The sequence below is a fragment of the Adiantum capillus-veneris genome, chromosome 29 (assembly GCF_014529385.1).
Source record: "Adiantum capillus-veneris isolate H3 chromosome 29, ASM1452938v2, whole genome shotgun sequence".
In the NCBI taxonomy this organism is placed as follows: domain Eukaryota; kingdom Viridiplantae; phylum Streptophyta; class Polypodiopsida; order Polypodiales; family Pteridaceae; genus Adiantum; species Adiantum capillus-veneris.
In genome coordinates, this window is record NC_140959.1 from 74,865,397 (window position 1) to 74,882,006 (window position 16,610).

Here is a 16,610-nt window from a genome sequence, read left to right on the forward strand (position 1 = left end):
TCCCCAATTGAGTAGCACGGGAGCCTTGAGGGGTGTTTAGAGGTCGCCTCTCTTGTTGCCCGCCCCGGACCACCTCAATTTTGGTGCCCCCACAGAGGACGGCTTGTGTATCTTTTTGTGTAGGTTCAACCTTTAGCATAGTCAAGTAGGTTGCATGAATCAGAAGAATTTGTATGATCCTTTCATTCCCATTGCAAGGCAAAAGGTACACATAATTGTTAGTACTAAGTTGCAATTTCAACGTGTAATTCATAGAATTTTAGGTCCCCTTAGGTTGGCACAGATAAACGCATCAGTAAATCCCTTTATTTTGCCTCTCATTAGGTACGACCTTAGTTTGGACGTCTACATTTTTGTTTTGTTTTAAGCATTAGGTCATGCATAGACCATGGATAATGGCCCAGGAATAGAGGTTTTCCCCTTCCATTTTACTCCACACATTAGAATAAACGTTGCAATCAGTAGGAAGATCCACTTTCAACAACGTATGGTGTTCATGTTTGGTGCCCAAAGAGTAGGAGAAATTTTGGCGTCACCAAACCCTGTCATCCTGCCTCTTATTGATTATCATAGGTCATTTGATGTGAATATTTTTATTTTGTTGTAGAATAGATTGCAATTTAGAAAATATTATTGTGTAAATCTTTATAAATAAAAAAAACGTGTTGTCACCTTGAAACTGATTCAATGGAGGCCCAACGCCAAATGTCTGGATATCCTCTTTTCTTTGGAGAGCCTGGAGAGAATGCATAATTATTTTTAGCAAATTTCAAGATGTCTTGTCGTATCAAGAGGATATTAACTGATCAAGAACGCGTAGAGATGTTTGAAGTGGTCCTTAGGAAAGATGCTAGCATTTGGTTTGCCTCGTGGCCTGAGGAAGTTAAAGAGAATTACATAGAAGTTTTGAATCGTTTCAAGAAATACTTCTCTGATCCCCAAAACACTCAAAAACAATGGCAAGACATTGTTTCTCATAAGAAAAAAGATTTAGATGACTACTACTTGTACAAGCAAGAGTTTCTACGTCTTTGGGCTCTATGGATACGAAATGTTTCTAACGTTGGTGATGGTGCAGAGTTCCTAAAGAAGGAGAGGTTCATAGCCGGACTCTTTCCTGACCTTAAGGTAAAAGTTGAGGCCGGTGCACTTGCTACCTTTGATGCAGCTGAAACTAGGGCTGCTGAGAAATATAGGAAACTCAAGTGCTTAAGGGGGCAGGTTCCAATAGAAGGTCTTAGACCCAAAGGTAAGTCACAAGCATCAACATCTAGGGAGCTTCCCCAGGTAACGGCGGAAGTGATTGAGAAGTTAAATGAATCTTTAAGCAGTCTATCAATTCACCTTGCACAAGTTGTAGGTCCTAAGGGACAAGCAAAGAAGTCAGAAGTGCGAGATCCACGACCTAGGAGAGTCTTGCAATGTTGGAATTGCGGTGAGTCTGGACAGGGGATGTATAATTGTCCTTGGCCCCGTGGGGAGCCAGGGAGACCTAGCTTGAATTACCGCGTGATGAATGTAGGTGAAGTGAAGAATCATCTCAAAGTGAGATGGAGGAAGGTTGGACCGATAGCACTTCAGAAGGAGAAAGTAGCGGCAGCATTACTGAAGAGGAGTCTTCCATTGAAGTCATGGGGGTAAGGTTTAAGCCAACCAACCAAGAGACCTCCTGTCAAGGTTTGTAGGAGGTAGGTTCCCAAGAGAATCAAAATGTGGAAGATGAAGGAATGTTAGAAGGTATGTTGTCTACAACACTTACAAAGGATGAAAGAGAGGAGTTCAAAGGTGTGTTAAACAAATTTCCTAAGCTTTTTGCTAAAGACTACACCGAGGTGCATGGAGTAGATGTTGTTCAACACAAGATTGAGTCGAAGCCAGAGACCACACCTAAGGCTCAAAAGCTACGAAGGCTAGGAGTCATTAAGGAGCAGGCTCTACTCAAGGAGCTAAGAAAGCTTCTAGCAGCAAGTTTCATTTATCGAGTGGAGAATTCAGAGTGGGTCTCTCCCGTTGTTGTCACTCCCAAGAAGAACGGCAAGTGGAGGGTGTGTGTGGATTACCATCCCCTCAATGAGGCAACAAAAAGAGATCACTTTCCCCTCCCATTTCAGGATGAGATACTGAATGAGGTAGCTGGTCATGAGAAGTACACTGTGTGTGATGGATACTCAGGTTACTTTCAAATAGGGATTGCATTGGAGGACCAATTGAAAACAACCTTCATCACTCCTTGGGGTTGTTATGCTTTTAGAGTCATGCCATTTGGCCTGACAAATGCTCCTGCAACTTTCCAATGCTTCATGAACATGGTGTTTCAAGCATTCTTTGGAAAGTCCATTAGGGTTTTTATTAATGATTTTTTCATTTATAGCTCAAAATCATTGCATCTACAAAGGGTAGAAGAAGGTTTAAAGACGCTCTATGACATGGGAGGTCAGCTCAACCCCGACAAGTGTCACATAGGTGAAGATGAAGTGATCTTGCTTGGTCACAAGGTTTCCTATAAAGGCATTGAGGTGGATCCTTCAAAGGCAAAGGCTCTTATTGAGATCCCATCACCCAAAAATCTCAAAGAGGTCATCTCATTCATTCAAAAGTTGAAGTATGTGTCACGCTTCATTCACTTAGCCTCGGAGTTACTTCACCCTTTGCAAAAGTTGACACAACAAGTCGAGTTTGTTTCGTCTGATGAGCTTGAAGAATATTTTTGTAACATCAAAGTTATTCTGTCGGAGCTACCAACACTTATGCCTCCTTGTTGGGAGTACATATTCTTTGTTAGCTCTAGTGTTGGGAAAGAAACAATTGGTGTTGTTTTGCTACAACAAGATCCCCATAGTACCAGGATGCGACCCATCTACTTTGCTAGTAGGGTCATGAATGCTTTGGAGAGAGGCTACACGGAGGCAGAACTCATGATGCTTTCTCTCATGTTTGCGGTGAGAAAGTTTAGATCCTACTTTCTACCAAAACCTTTTGTAATTCTCACTGCATAAAATTTGTTCCCTTGGGTGTCATCTCAAATGAATCTTAGTACTAGGATCTCTAAGTGGATTATGGAGTTGCAAGAGTTCGAATACTCTTTCAAGGTAGAAGATAGTGTGCGTGCACAATTGGTAGGGATTCTCACTTGTAGGGTACATGAGAAGGAGATTAAGGTGCCTGAAGTAAAAACCCTACCATTGTCACCACCTAAAAGTATTCCTAATGCTTTTACCGTGTTCTTCGATGGAGCTTTCCGACGAGTCACAGGAAAAGCAGGGGGAGGGCTAGTATTGTTCAACCCAAGTGGAGAGGTGGTCATGAAAGAGAAGTTCAATCTACCAGGTTCAACTAGCAACAATGAGGCAGAACACGACACACTACTTCATGGTTTGAAGATGTGCATTAGTCAAGGCATACAACGTCTCATGGTAAAGGGGGATGCACTTCTCATTGTGAAGCAAATCTTGGGCATTTGGGCATGCAAGAATGAAAGCTTAAGGACAAAAGTTCATGCCATTCGTAGGATGTTTAATCAGTTTGAAGAAGTGAAACTATATCATATTCCTAGGAAACAAAATGAAGATGCCGATTTACTTGCACAACAAGAAGTTACATGTGTTGAGAAAGAAGTGCAGGTCATCATGGTGGCAGCACCTGTCAAGCAACCGAGATACTAGGGATTGGATTCATTGGCTCCCATTATTGGCTACATTTTGGAGGGCGAGTTTCCACAAGACTTCACTAAAGCTCAGAAAAGGAGACTCATGAAGAAGGCAAGTTTCTATCTCTTCCTAGAAGGATCCCTCTATCAAAGAGGTAAGGATCAAGTGTGCAGAAGAGTACCAACTATTGAGGAAATTCCAGCCATTCTAAAAGGTTTTCATGAAGAGGCATGTGGTGGTCATTTTGCCCAAGAATTAACTGTGAAGAAGATTTTGCTTGCGGGGTATGTTTGGCCAAGTTTGCATGTGGATGTTCAACATTGGTGTAAAAGCTATCACAACTGTCAGGTAAATGTGATCATCCAAGCTTTTTAGCTTTCCCAAGTTTTCACATCTCAAACTCCTTACATAGGCAAGAAAAAAGGGGTTTTGCAAGGGGACTAGTGGCATTGCCTGCTCCTAGAGTGATTATGGCAACGGTTGTGCAAGGCGGGTCTTCCATTGAGTGTTTGGGAGAAAGAGAGAGAGAGAGAGAGAGAGAGAGGGGGGGGGGGGGGGGGGGGGGGGGGGGGGAGCAATCCCATTTAGTCCGGCTGAGGACTGTGTATATCTATTTTTGTTTGAAAGAGAGAGAGAGAGAGAGAGAGAGAGAGAGAGAGAGAGAGAGAGGAGAGAGAGAGAGGAGAGAGAGAGAGAGAGTGCCATTATTTGTCCTTGGCACTTGACAAAGAATGCTCCTGCCCCCCCCCCCCCCCCCCCCCCCCCCCCCCCCCCCCAAACTCGATCATGAACACAGCCCACCACTTACTTCATGTACAACTTCTCGAATGTTTCTGCATCAACAGGCGTCATGTAGTCTCCTCTATCAACACCCTTGGCTACCAAAAACTGATCCACCACGAGCCCCACACCCTTATACAACCTCAATCCTCTGTTGGCCAGGATGACAAGACTCTGGATCCGATACATGTCCCACACTCACCACAAGCGATTGTTGAGACACCTACTCCTCTATCGCTGCATGTTCACCACCCTTGATCCTGACCAGCTCCATTTTTTGCCTAGCTAAGGCCCTCCACACCACAAGAGAGAGAGATAGAGAGAGAGAGAGTCCCACATCCATCTCCACACTTTCTTCATCTTTTTTTGGCCAGTCAGCGGATGCTACAATGTTGAGAGCTCCAACATGACCATCGAGGCTTTTTAGATTTCCCAAGTTTTCACATCTCGAACTCCTTGCATAGGCAAGAAAAAGGGGGTTCTGCAAGGGGACAAGTGGCATTGCCTACTCCTACAGTGCTCATGGCAACGGTCGTGCAAGGCGGGTCTTCCATTTAGTGTTTGGGAAAAATGTGTCTCAGCTTAAGATCATGTCGTTTTCAATTTCAAAAATGCCGGTTGAGGGCAAGGGGAAAAGGACAAATCCTGCCCCAAAATAGAGAAAATAGTATAAAAACCTGCAAAATAAACCTAATTTTCTAAATTTCCTCTTGGAAAATTAAAGGAATAAATTTTGAAAATGATTTTTCTAGAATACTGATGTGATTGCATTGGAGGATGATCATTACCAGTCGAGGGTATTGGCTTTGGTCTTGGAGTTATCAATCCTTTGCTCATTTGGATCCTCCTTTGTGTTGCATACTTGATGTGGGCCATTTTCCTCCCCCTAGAAATGGTGACTCCGGTCTCGTATTGTAGGGCTACCTCCATGCATGTGCCTCCATTGTATCTGTCTCCATGTCATTTTTCTTACATTTAGAGTCTGGTTACTTTGGAACGTTTAAATAGCCTTCTAGATTTGTTTGCAAGTCAAGAAAACTGGTGGCTTTTCGAAGATAAATTCTTGATTTGACTTAGTGATGAGATAGACCTTGAACAAGTTCTTGCTAGCCAAGAGGGCCTCAAAAGTCAACAATATCAAAGGTAATGCCCGTTTTGAGGCTCTTAACTACCATGATTAGATAGGTAGAGAGAGAAGAGCCTGCTTGTGACCGGGCAGAAAGCAAGCTTGCTGGTACACATGACCACGCTCTTCGCCTCTCACATGCTTCAATTCAATACTACAAACTAGAAATGCAGCCTGCAAGAGAGAGAGAGAGAGAGAGAGAGAGAGAGAGAGAGAGAGAGAGAGAGGAAAGAGAACAAGATCACAAGAGACCTAAATTTTTTAGCCGATGAATGTTGATTCTTGAACTCAAGGGCTTGCATGCTCACATACTTATACAAGTAGAGGGGGACACAGTGACCTCAAAGGTTAACGAGAGAGAGAGAGAGAGAGAGAGAGAGAGAGAGAGGTCATCCTTAAAGGTCATATTGACTAATGGGACCGAGTACAACATGTGACATGCTTGAAGACTATGGATATAAGGGTGTCACTGACAAGTTGAATCCATGAGGTGGCTAGGAGAGAAAGGTATGTAGGCAATGGTATGGACTAAAATGTAGGTAAAGCAAGTTTGATGTGATCAAAAGGTGAGCACTCGTGTAGGGTATGATGATCACATTGTCAAATTGTTAAGGGATATAATTCACATACAAAAAGAGACTCTCGTACATGTAGTGCCTCAATGCTTTGTCTCACATTCAAGGGAGTGGGCAAGCATTGAATGGTTGAATACAGTCTGCTATCTCAAAGAAGAACATGCATGTGTGTATGTGTGTGTGTGTGTGTGTGTGTGTGTGTGTGTGTGTGTTTTGTAGCACACCCTTTCTTTTAGCATAATGCCCCAAACTCTTGCAAAGAGAAACGATTGATTAAGTGAACTTTTTTTCTTTTATTGCCCTCACATTTTAAGGTGCCAATGGTGCCCAAATGTACACAAAAAAACAATATGCACCTTATATTACTAACATGCTTATGGTCAATTGCAAGAGACCTTAACATCCATGCGATAGTCTTGGTAGATGCAAGTGTACGTGCTAGCTAGATTGAGTGCAATCCAACCTGTAAATTTTTAAGTATAGAGACAAAGTTTCTATAGCCATGCAATCACACCCAGGTCACACACCCGTCATGAATACTGCCTTTGAGAAGAAAATGCCACACTACTTACCAAATCAGTTGTGCATACCAACGACAAAGTTTCTTCTACTACTATGTGGTGATGTTGGCATGTTGAGTCATGGTTGGTACATGCATCCTAAGTTCCAACAAATAGCAGTTGATAGCTTAGCTGATTGTGATGCCCAAATGCAAGAGCAAAACTACACGAGGGAACCATGTGAGGGTTTCTATCATAACCAATGCCTTGATTGGTAAGGATGGTGAGAGGGGATGCTAATGCATCTAAAGAATTCGTCATTCAATGCAAACACTATATCCAAAGAAGGATACTAGCTCTCTATTAGTCCATTTAGAGGGCCACTACCACTCACCAGGGACCCATATCAATTGTGTGAGGGGGGCGTCTCTACCCTAATTACAAATTCACTGCCTCCTTAGAGAAAAACATAGGATGTTAAGACAAGACATCATGCCAAGGCAGTCCATTAATTAATTCATTCCCAAGAGACCTCAAATTGACCTGATAATTCTTGAACTCAACACACACACACACACACACACACACACACATATACAGAGAAGGGGGGGTGGGGGGGGGGGGGGACAAGCTTTCCATGATTAGGAGGACTATGTTGGAGCTTGGCATGACCAACTACAAGGAGATTTGTCCTTGGTCAATCCACAAGAATGTGGAGAGTACTACACTTCATTAGTTGTTCAATCTTACACTCAAAAAGGTAGACATAGTGTTGATCCAAAAGATAGATTTGTGCTTGGTTGATGTGAATGTGGAGAGTACTTAGACCTTGTGTGTTGTCATACATTATCATCTAGAAAGTAGTTAAAGTGGTGGTTGATGCACAAGTGTATTAACGAGCTATAAAATCTCACATGAGAATCATAGGCATTTGCTCACATTTGCCCTCCCTGTGAAGGGAAGGAGAACAATGGTTGCTGTAATTGACGCACATGTAGCCGCGGCAACATGCAGATCACATACTAGTAAACATTTAAGGTAAGTCTCCACCATGCACTCATAACAATGAAAGTCTCCCTAACCAAGTACAACACTAAGGTTTCTTTTAGAAAGCAAAAATTTGATTGAATACTTCAAACATAACAATGAAAGTCTCCCGAACCAAGTACAACACTAAGGTTTCTTTTAGAAAGCAAAAATTTGAATCAATACATCAAATCTTAATCATGTATGGATCAAAATCCTACGGAGACTCTTTGATCCTTTGTTCTTTAGTATTTTAACAAGCCAAAAGCAATGTTCTTTACTCTTTTGAGCAAGCAAAAAACAATGAAAGCAGCTTTGGAAAATTTATAGTAATATGTCCCTTTAATTTTCGAAAGCATGTCAATTAATTAGAATCTCGGTGGATGCTATGGTGGTTGAAAGAAAAAATGAAAAGTATGTGGGAAGTGCTGGGGCACGTGGAGGACAGGGAGAGGACTCAAGAGGGAGAGGGACTTTTAATGGCGGTAGGAAACTATCCCAAGTGACCTTAAAGATCTAGCCTAGGAGGAGACAGTTTCCGCGCGTCAAAGAGAGAGAGAGAGAGAGAGAGAGAGAGAGAGAGAGAGAGAGAGAGAATCTTCTCCTTTAGTGTCACGATGATGCAGTGAGGTGCTGAGGCACAAGGTATGGCCAGCCGAGCAGAGAGGGCCTGTGATGGGCGACAATGACGAGAGCGAGGGGTTTAAGATTGGACATCGAAATCTGTACAGGGCAGCCAAGCTTGTGCGTGTCCTTTCGCAGACCAGTTCAAACTACACAACGATGGCGGCGAGATAAATAGTACTCATGAGTGTGTGTGTGTGTGTGTGTGTGTGTGTGTGTGTGTGTGAGAGAGAGAGAGAGAGAGAGGTGAATGACTCAAGTTGGTAGGGGTCTTCGGGAGAACTCAGAGCTGGTCTCGAAGGAGCACCGTCGATGAGCAGAGAACGTGGATTGCTTCTGTAGAGAAGCAAGATAGGAGGCAAGGTAGAGGACAACTCATGGGAACAACCACTTTGGCGTTGTGAAGCTTAGAAAAGTTTAAGAGAGAGGGAATCTTCATGACAAATTAACAAATAAAGAATAAACTTCAAATGGACCAGTATACTAAGCACTTAAAATTTTGAGGGGGACTCTTGGTGTCATTATCACTTCAAAACTACACCTTACAATGAAGCTTGGGACTTGTAAACCTTTTGAACTTTCAACAGAACAAGTTAAATAAATGGAGTTGACTCTACTTTTCGTCTTGAAAGTCAATAAATGACAATAAAACTTTAAAATTTTAGGGAAGTGTTTCTATGTACTATTGCAAAAGTTTACCAAACTTCGAATCTAGTTTGGATTTTGTAATCTTAGCTCGTTAAAAAAGCACTAAACCCTAATTTTTATCGAATATTAAACACCACAATTGAGCAGCCCCAAAATGAAAGTGTGTGTGTGTGTGTGTGTGTGTGTGTGTGTGTGTGTGAGAGAGAGAGAGAGAGAGAGAGAGAGAGATACTTTTAAAAAAATTGAATGCAAAAATTGAAAATATATAAGGACACAATAAAAGAAATTTTGTTTTTTAGGTCAAAATATGAAAAATTACAAATATTTAGAGTAAAACTTGCAAAATTTTGTCCGTTTTCTTCAAGGTGAGCTTGGAATCTAGCCCAAACTACGTAAATTTATCCATTTATAAATCATTAAACCCCTATTTTTTGTGAACATGGGCCTTGAATAGCCCCAAAATGGAAAAGCATGATGGATGCAGAAGAGTTGGAAGCTCAGTATATCCACTCTCACTCTCTCACCACCCCAAGGATAAGATTTGACAAAAGAATGGGTACGCACACCTATCAAAAATTTGTTACATCCTCACGTGGGGCACCGACATGTGAGAGAGAGAGAGAGAGAGAGAGAGAGAGTTTTCCCAACAACTTGGCAGCAAATCAAAAGCAATTACATACTGTTTTAAAAAAAGGGAGTCGATTCTACGACTGAAAATGTTTTATCTACTTATATTGTTTTTCTTAATTAAAATAATTTTTTAAAAAACATAAATAAAACCCTTTCAATTTTTAGGCTGAAATTTTAAGAATTGTCGGTACACTAAAACTCGCTAATTTTTATCAATTTTCATCAAGAAAATCTTGAAACGTAGCCTAGATATTTACAAATTTAGCTAGTCATAAAAACACTTAACCCTTTTTTATTTGCAAAGACAAGTCTCAAATAACCCCACAATGGAAGGGCATGAGAGGCATTGAAAACTTTGATGCTTAGTACATCCATGTTCACTCTCTCACCACCTGAGCATAAGCTATGTACGTGAAGAAAAGAGTGCACCTGTCAAAAACCTGTTACACCCTTGCATGGAACACAAGGATCTGTGTGTGTGTGTGTGTGTGTGTGTGTGTGTGCGAGAGAGAGAGAGAGAGAGAGAGAGAGAGAGAGAGAGAGAGAGATTTCTCGATAACTTGGTAGCCCTCCAAAAGCAATTACATAGCGTTTCAAAAAAAGGGAGTCAATTCTACGATAAGACACGTTTCATCTACTTATACTATTTTTACCAATTGAATTAATTTCAATAAATTAGGGCACAAATAAAGCTCTTTTGATTTTTAGGTTAAAATATGAGGAATTATCATTATTTACACTAAAACTTGCAAAACTTACTGATTTTCTTCAAGGCAAGCTTGGAATGTAGATCGGGTTTTACAACCTTAGTCAGTTAAAAATACAATGAAGTCCATTTTTTTTGCGAACATAGGTTTCCAATAGACACAAAATAGGAAGGTATGAGAGGCAGTAAAAAGTTGGACACTTAGTATACCACGGCTACTATCTCGCCACTTTGAGCACAAGCTATGCATAAAGAGGAGAGGTGAACCTATTAAAAATTTATTACGCCCTTGCATGGGACACGAGAGAGAGAGAGAGAGAGAGAGAGAGAGAGAGAGAGAGAGAGAGAGAAGGGGGGGGCGAGGGGGGGAAAGGGGGCGAGGGGGGGGTTATTCTCTGGCGAACTCGCAACCTTCCAAAGCCAAGTACATGTCATTTCAAGGAAAAAGGGAGTTAAGCATTCTACAATGAGAAAATGCTTTAGCTAACTAGCACTCGCTACTTTGGCTTTCAAATACTTCGTAAAATAAAACATTTTTGGTGTTAGAGTTTGTAGACATGCGAAGAAAAGATTATGGAAAGCCAAAGATGAAGTATCCTAATATACATTGATAGAGGCTTGATTACGGCTTAATGACGTGACTCGATTATGAACACCATAAGAGGGTGAAACTAGTGTGATGGATTAAGATGGCTACACTATTGGCTATTCAGGTCATATTTTTTAGACTCAAATAAAGCAAAGGGTGGTTCATTTGAGGGAAATGAGAAGTGTTCTTGAAAATGCAGCTTTGGACTCATTAGCTTAGTAATGTGTGCAGAATTATATTATCATTAGAATTTGGATATCTAGATAATGATCTCAATTATATTATCATTAGAATTTGGATATCTAGATAATGATCTCGACTAATTTCTCTAGGGAGAGGCTCTTGGATTTGTGGTACATAAAACATTGCATTTTGACATAGAACTCCCAAATATTTCTTCCATATAGAGGCATTGATTGCTTGAAAGATTCTTTATCTTCATAATTTTTTCCACATACTAAGAGATCAAGGCCATTCAACTGAGCAAATTTTATTGGATAGTATACCAACAAGGATCAATTATCAGAATTGTGTTACATATACATTTTTTTCGAGACAATTTTTATGGTACGCTTCCAACTATGATTTCTTGAGAGAGAGAGAGAGAGAGAGAGAGAGAGAGAGAGAGAGAGAGAGAGATTGCAACTATCAAAAGAGAGTTATTGATGGAGGGCGATAAAGAGGATGACTAGGGATTCGGGGGGGTTGAACGCCAGTATGTGTGTGTGTGTGTGTGTGTGTGTGTGTCTCTGTGTGTGTGTGTGTGTGTGTGTGTGTGTGTGTGTGAGAGAGAGAGAGAGAGAGAGAGAGAGATTGCAGCTATCAAAAGAGAAATATTGATGGAGGGATATAAAGAGGGTGACCGAGGGTTCATGGGGTTGAATGTCATTGTGTGTGTGTGTGTGTGTGTGTTTGTGTGTGTGTGTGTGTGTGTGTGAGAGAGAGAGAGAGAGAGAGAGAGAGAGAGAGAGAGAAAATATTTAATATCATAAGTACACACTTAAAAACCTCAAATCTCTAACCTGACAAATCTTTGATTTAAGAGTTGGTTTTAAAGAGGGAATTGTGATACCCAATCCACCACACTCAATGGTTATTATAGTTTTCTCTTTTTATTCACTAACTCGCTAAGGGACTTGACAAGTCTTAACCTCAAAACTCCTTATATGTGAGTGTGTGTGCGTGCGCACGTGTGTGCGTATGAGAGAGAGAGAGAGAGAGAGAGAGAGAGAGAGAGAATTGTCATCTACTTGGAGTGATTACAAGTATTAAAGTCCACCCTCTCCACGCGTACACACACACACACACATTGGTATGTGTGTGTGTCCCAATGGCCATGCTTTTCTTGGTCGCATCAACGTGAAGGTCACACATTAGTCCTATCTATAGATCCTAGAACAATTATAAAAAATATATCACCTCTAAGTTGTTTAAATATTAAAGAATAGCCAATTCAATAGAGGAAGTAAATAAGCCAACGATGAATTTATGTTTCAAAATGTTCATAAGGATAAACATATTGATATGTGGTAGGGGTGGATTTTCATTGAATTTGCTTTTGAGAGGGATTTAGATGTCATCTCCTCCATTTTTCTTTATGGGATGTCACTATTGATAGGTAGCTATAGTTTTCTTATCATAGCTTTGGGGGATGGTCTTATTTAATAATGAAGCATCCAAGAATATATTTGGCACTACCTTATCGATGCATAGAGAATGTTTGCACTTGTTGCCACCTCGGGGGGAAGGTGGGAGAGGAGAGTGTCACAAAGTTAAGCCTTGCTTCTAATTAGCCACAGCAACTCACGTGTCATATATTAGTAGCATTTGAAAGGAAACGCTTTCTTTCTCTTGAATTTTTAAAGGGACACATGTCAAGCAAACAAATTTGAACAACTTTCAACCATATGGATACTAAGGCCTAAAGCAGGCCAACAAAAGAGGCAGAACGACCCAACAAGCGCAAACCCTCGTAGAGGAGTCCCTATAAGGCTTGGAGGACTCGACACATGGAGCACATGGATGGCTTCTCCTTCTTCAAAAAATTTATGATGCATTATATAAAGTATAGAAGTTTAGATGAGATGGTCCTTGAAGGTGAGATACGACCTTTCGAAATTTGAAGTCTTTTTCCTTTTCCACACTAGCTTGTCAACAATTTGCACTGATTTTTTTCAAGACAAGCTTGGATTTTTGAATTTCAGACAGTGAAAGCTACATTAGAGGTCAATTTTCCAAAGCTCCTAATGTAGCTCTACCACCAGTAGGTGGCCAAAACGTTCTTTTCATTAGTTTTGATAGGGATCTACAAGATGCCCCCTCCAGTTTGAAGGAAAAGCCGTGAACAGAGCAGGTAGAGGAGAGAGAAAGAGAATTTGACATTTTTTATGGACAGTTGTAAAGGTGGCAGGAGAGATATTTTCTTTACCTGCATTGTTTGGCTGCATGACATGCGGCAGGAATTGGCTTCATGGAGAGAGAGATTTTCTTTCTCTGATTCGATGCTATCCGCATTGGAAGGACTATTGAGCAATGCATCATGTGAGAGGGCAAGATGCGTCAGAGCTGCGTGATATGCTGTTGTTGCAAAATGCAAGATGAGCAGAGCTAGAGAGAGAGAGAGAGAGAGAGAGAGAGCCAGCGCGTGACATCCTACAACAGACATTGCAGCAATGGTGCCCTCTTCCGAGCCTTATTGGGCATGGGCAACAAGAAGGTGACCGCCTGAATTGGCGAAGAATCCATGGCGGACTTGTTGGAGACGCAGTCCGGCATGAGTGCAACTGATAGTGGGCTGGAGGCCTACACAACCGCGTTGACAGCAAGGGTTATGAGATGGAAGGCACGAGCCTGAGGCAGAGTCGAGATACATGGAGGCGCAGAGGCACAACGGGGGCCCCGATGGGGAGGGGCGGGGCGGGAGAGCGCAGAAGATTGTTTTTCTTTCGAATTGCAAGATTCGAAACGCATCTTGGCAACAAATTAATTAATGTTTGGATTGTTGACCCATTAGGGGCTAGTAGGGCACTTCGAAAGGGTATCTACAGCCTAGTCCCCCCCCTCCACACAAAAAAAGGACCTCGAGAGGTGCTTTTGTGGGGCCTTGGAGACAGTGTTCGCGAAAAATTGTTTTTCCAAACATACAAAATTCCTTTTCTTGATTTTGTCGAGAGAAAATTTTAGAAAAAATAGGTCAATTTCTCGGCTTTTTATGCTATTTTTCTCTATTTTCGGATCGAATTTTTCCTTTTCCCCTTGCTCTCAACCGGCATTTTTTGAAATTGAAAACGGCACGATATTAAGCTGAGACACATTTTTCCCGAAGAGTGCTTGGAGATGAGTGCTCCATCCCCATTTGTGAAGAAGTGTACTCCTACAGAATTCAAGAAAAACCTTGTTGGTACATTGTAGGGTGGTTTTATTACCCTCAAAAGAGAATTTTCACTTGCAGTAACGAGTCTTTCTAGTGGAAGCGTACAACTCTGTGGCACGTCATACAATGTATGCATAGCTAGCTTGTCGCAGCTATGGAGACGTAAATAAAGATGATGAAGGTCCTCTTTATTTAGGATGGGTTTAGATGAGTTGGACGGCAAGGAGGAAGGAAGGTGTGTTTTGCTTCCATGGCATGCAATGACTGGGTAAAGTAGAAGTAGTTTCTCTGCGAACCCACCATCTCTTGCCCACCCCTCCCTCCTCTTTCAAAAGATACACACTATTGGGCTCTTTTTTAGCGCAAAACATGAAGACGTGGGTTCAAGCACAAGGCATAAGGCCTACAACAAATGGCGAATCCGCTACACTCTTCGGAACTAATTGTTGCAATTCCCACCATTATCAATATGTTCCAAGATGCCATCTTGTGTGAACACCACGGTTGGAGGCAGGAAAAAACGCCTCAATTTGTCCCCGTGCTAGAAGGACCTGTTACGTAGTGGCAATTTTAAGTGGGCAATGTGGAAGCACTCTTAGACTCTAGAGAGCTCCCTCTCCTTGCAACTTGTAATTGAAGAGTTGACAAGAAAACAAGAAGGGAGGGCGGGAAGTATATATGTGTAGGACTTAGTAGGATTTGAAGTCCTGCAAAAGTAGTGTAATTTGGTGTAAAAACCTTCAATTTACCTTTGTTGTTTACAGATGTAGGTTTGCTAAGTTTTTTGAAAAAAGTTTTTTCCGAGCACTGAGCTGCAACGCGCAAGACTGCATGTGCATGTTGACCAATTCGTACGCATCATCCTAGTGCAAGGAAGTCTATATAGTATGGGTGTGCATCTTGCTCACTGCCTAGCCTCATCACTATATCACACGAGATAGTGTGAAGGTTTGTCTAGCCTGCCCTAATTACCAGCTCTGGCTGCTCCACTCAGCCATGGCTTTGCTGCGCATGATGGCCAAGACCTTGAAAATCGATGAGAAAGTTGAGGCTGGGTGCACCGTCCTTCATGTCGCTGCCGCCACCGCCGTCAACGCCGTGGGAGATGTCATTGACCACATTCACCAGAAATACACAGACAGTAAGCATCGGCCATGGAACCTTAGTAAGCATTGATCTGATGGGAGCTTAGTAAGTTTTGATGTAATGGGATATGGCTGGTGGTTAATGCAGGTGAGTGCTTGGTCGATATTGGGGCCGAGAGCAGCAGCAGCGATTCCGACCGGGACGACAACGAAGTTGAAGTGGAGGGGGTTGACATTGAAGGCCCTCACAAGAAACTGGCAGACATTGAGCCCTTTCTGAAAATGGCGATGTATGCGTATAAGGACAGGGACATGGACAAGAAGTTCCCCTTTGTGACAAACAGCAAGCTGGTGAAGGACGTGAAGCATCCTACCCTTCTGTTCCCGGAGAGAGACATCACAACAGACACTGAGGTTCATGTGTGTGTGCTAGAGGATGGGTCCCTGGCCTTTGCATTCCGTGGCACCGAGTGCAGACTTCAAGACTTGCAGTCCCTGTTGGGGGATGTCATGACAGACTTGCTCAAGGCTCAAGTCCCTGTGGAGCTTTACAACGGTTGCGATGATGTCGCCTACCGTGGCGCCCCATCCATTAGGGCTCATCAAGGCTTCCAGATTGCATTCAGAGATGTCACAAAGACTGCCAGGTAAATAACATACTATCTACTCTTCTTATATTGTGGGTGCCTTAGCTTGCTCCAAGAGTAGCTGCCTTACCACCACCACCTCTCTCTAATTTGTAGGCCTGCCAAGTGCGGAGGGCGCCACCGAAGTTTGTACATCCCCAACTTCTATGATCATCATTGTAAATCCTACAGACAATCAGTGAAGAAAGCTCTGGCTGCCTTCTCGCATCATCGCCCCCACAGGATATCCCTTCCACCGTTTTGTCATTAGGAGAATATCATATGGTGATTTCTAGTTTGGCTTAGCCGCAATTGGGCCCTCCTTAAAGATAATGAAGAAATAGGATTTCCTGTGCAAGCGAAGCACTCCTAGCTCCCCTTTGGTTTAGGTAGTATGAGCAATACCCACTGTCACTTGTGTTGCCACCCACCAATCCATGTATAATATGGTTGCATTGTTTATCAGTGTTCTTTTCTCTCTTCTAAGACCAATGAATCCTTAACTGGTGCATTCATTGTATTTGTGCAACACGGTTAATTCGATTAAGGATACATCATATGAAGCCTCAAGCTCATTTAATGTTCTCATATGGTAACACATCACATGAGTGTAAGGGATGAGGGTTATAACAAGGGGAAAAAGGTGCATTTTACAAAGAATGGTCCCATACATAC

At 42.1% G+C, this 16,610-nt stretch overlaps 1 protein-coding gene across 1 annotated transcript; it reads left to right on the forward strand.

Moving 5' to 3' along the window:
• Positions 1–15,182: 15,182 nt before the first annotated feature.
• Positions 15,183–16,362, forward strand: LOC147419417 (uncharacterized). The gene is made up of 3 exons (XM_086506214.1): positions 15,183–15,365; positions 15,458–15,956; positions 16,053–16,362. The coding sequence occupies exons 1-3, from the start codon at positions 15,221–15,223 to the stop codon at positions 16,204–16,206; spliced, it is 798 nt and encodes a 265-aa protein (XP_086362340.1). The 5' UTR covers positions 15,183–15,220; the 3' UTR covers positions 16,207–16,362.
• Positions 16,363–16,610: the final 248 nt, after the last annotated feature.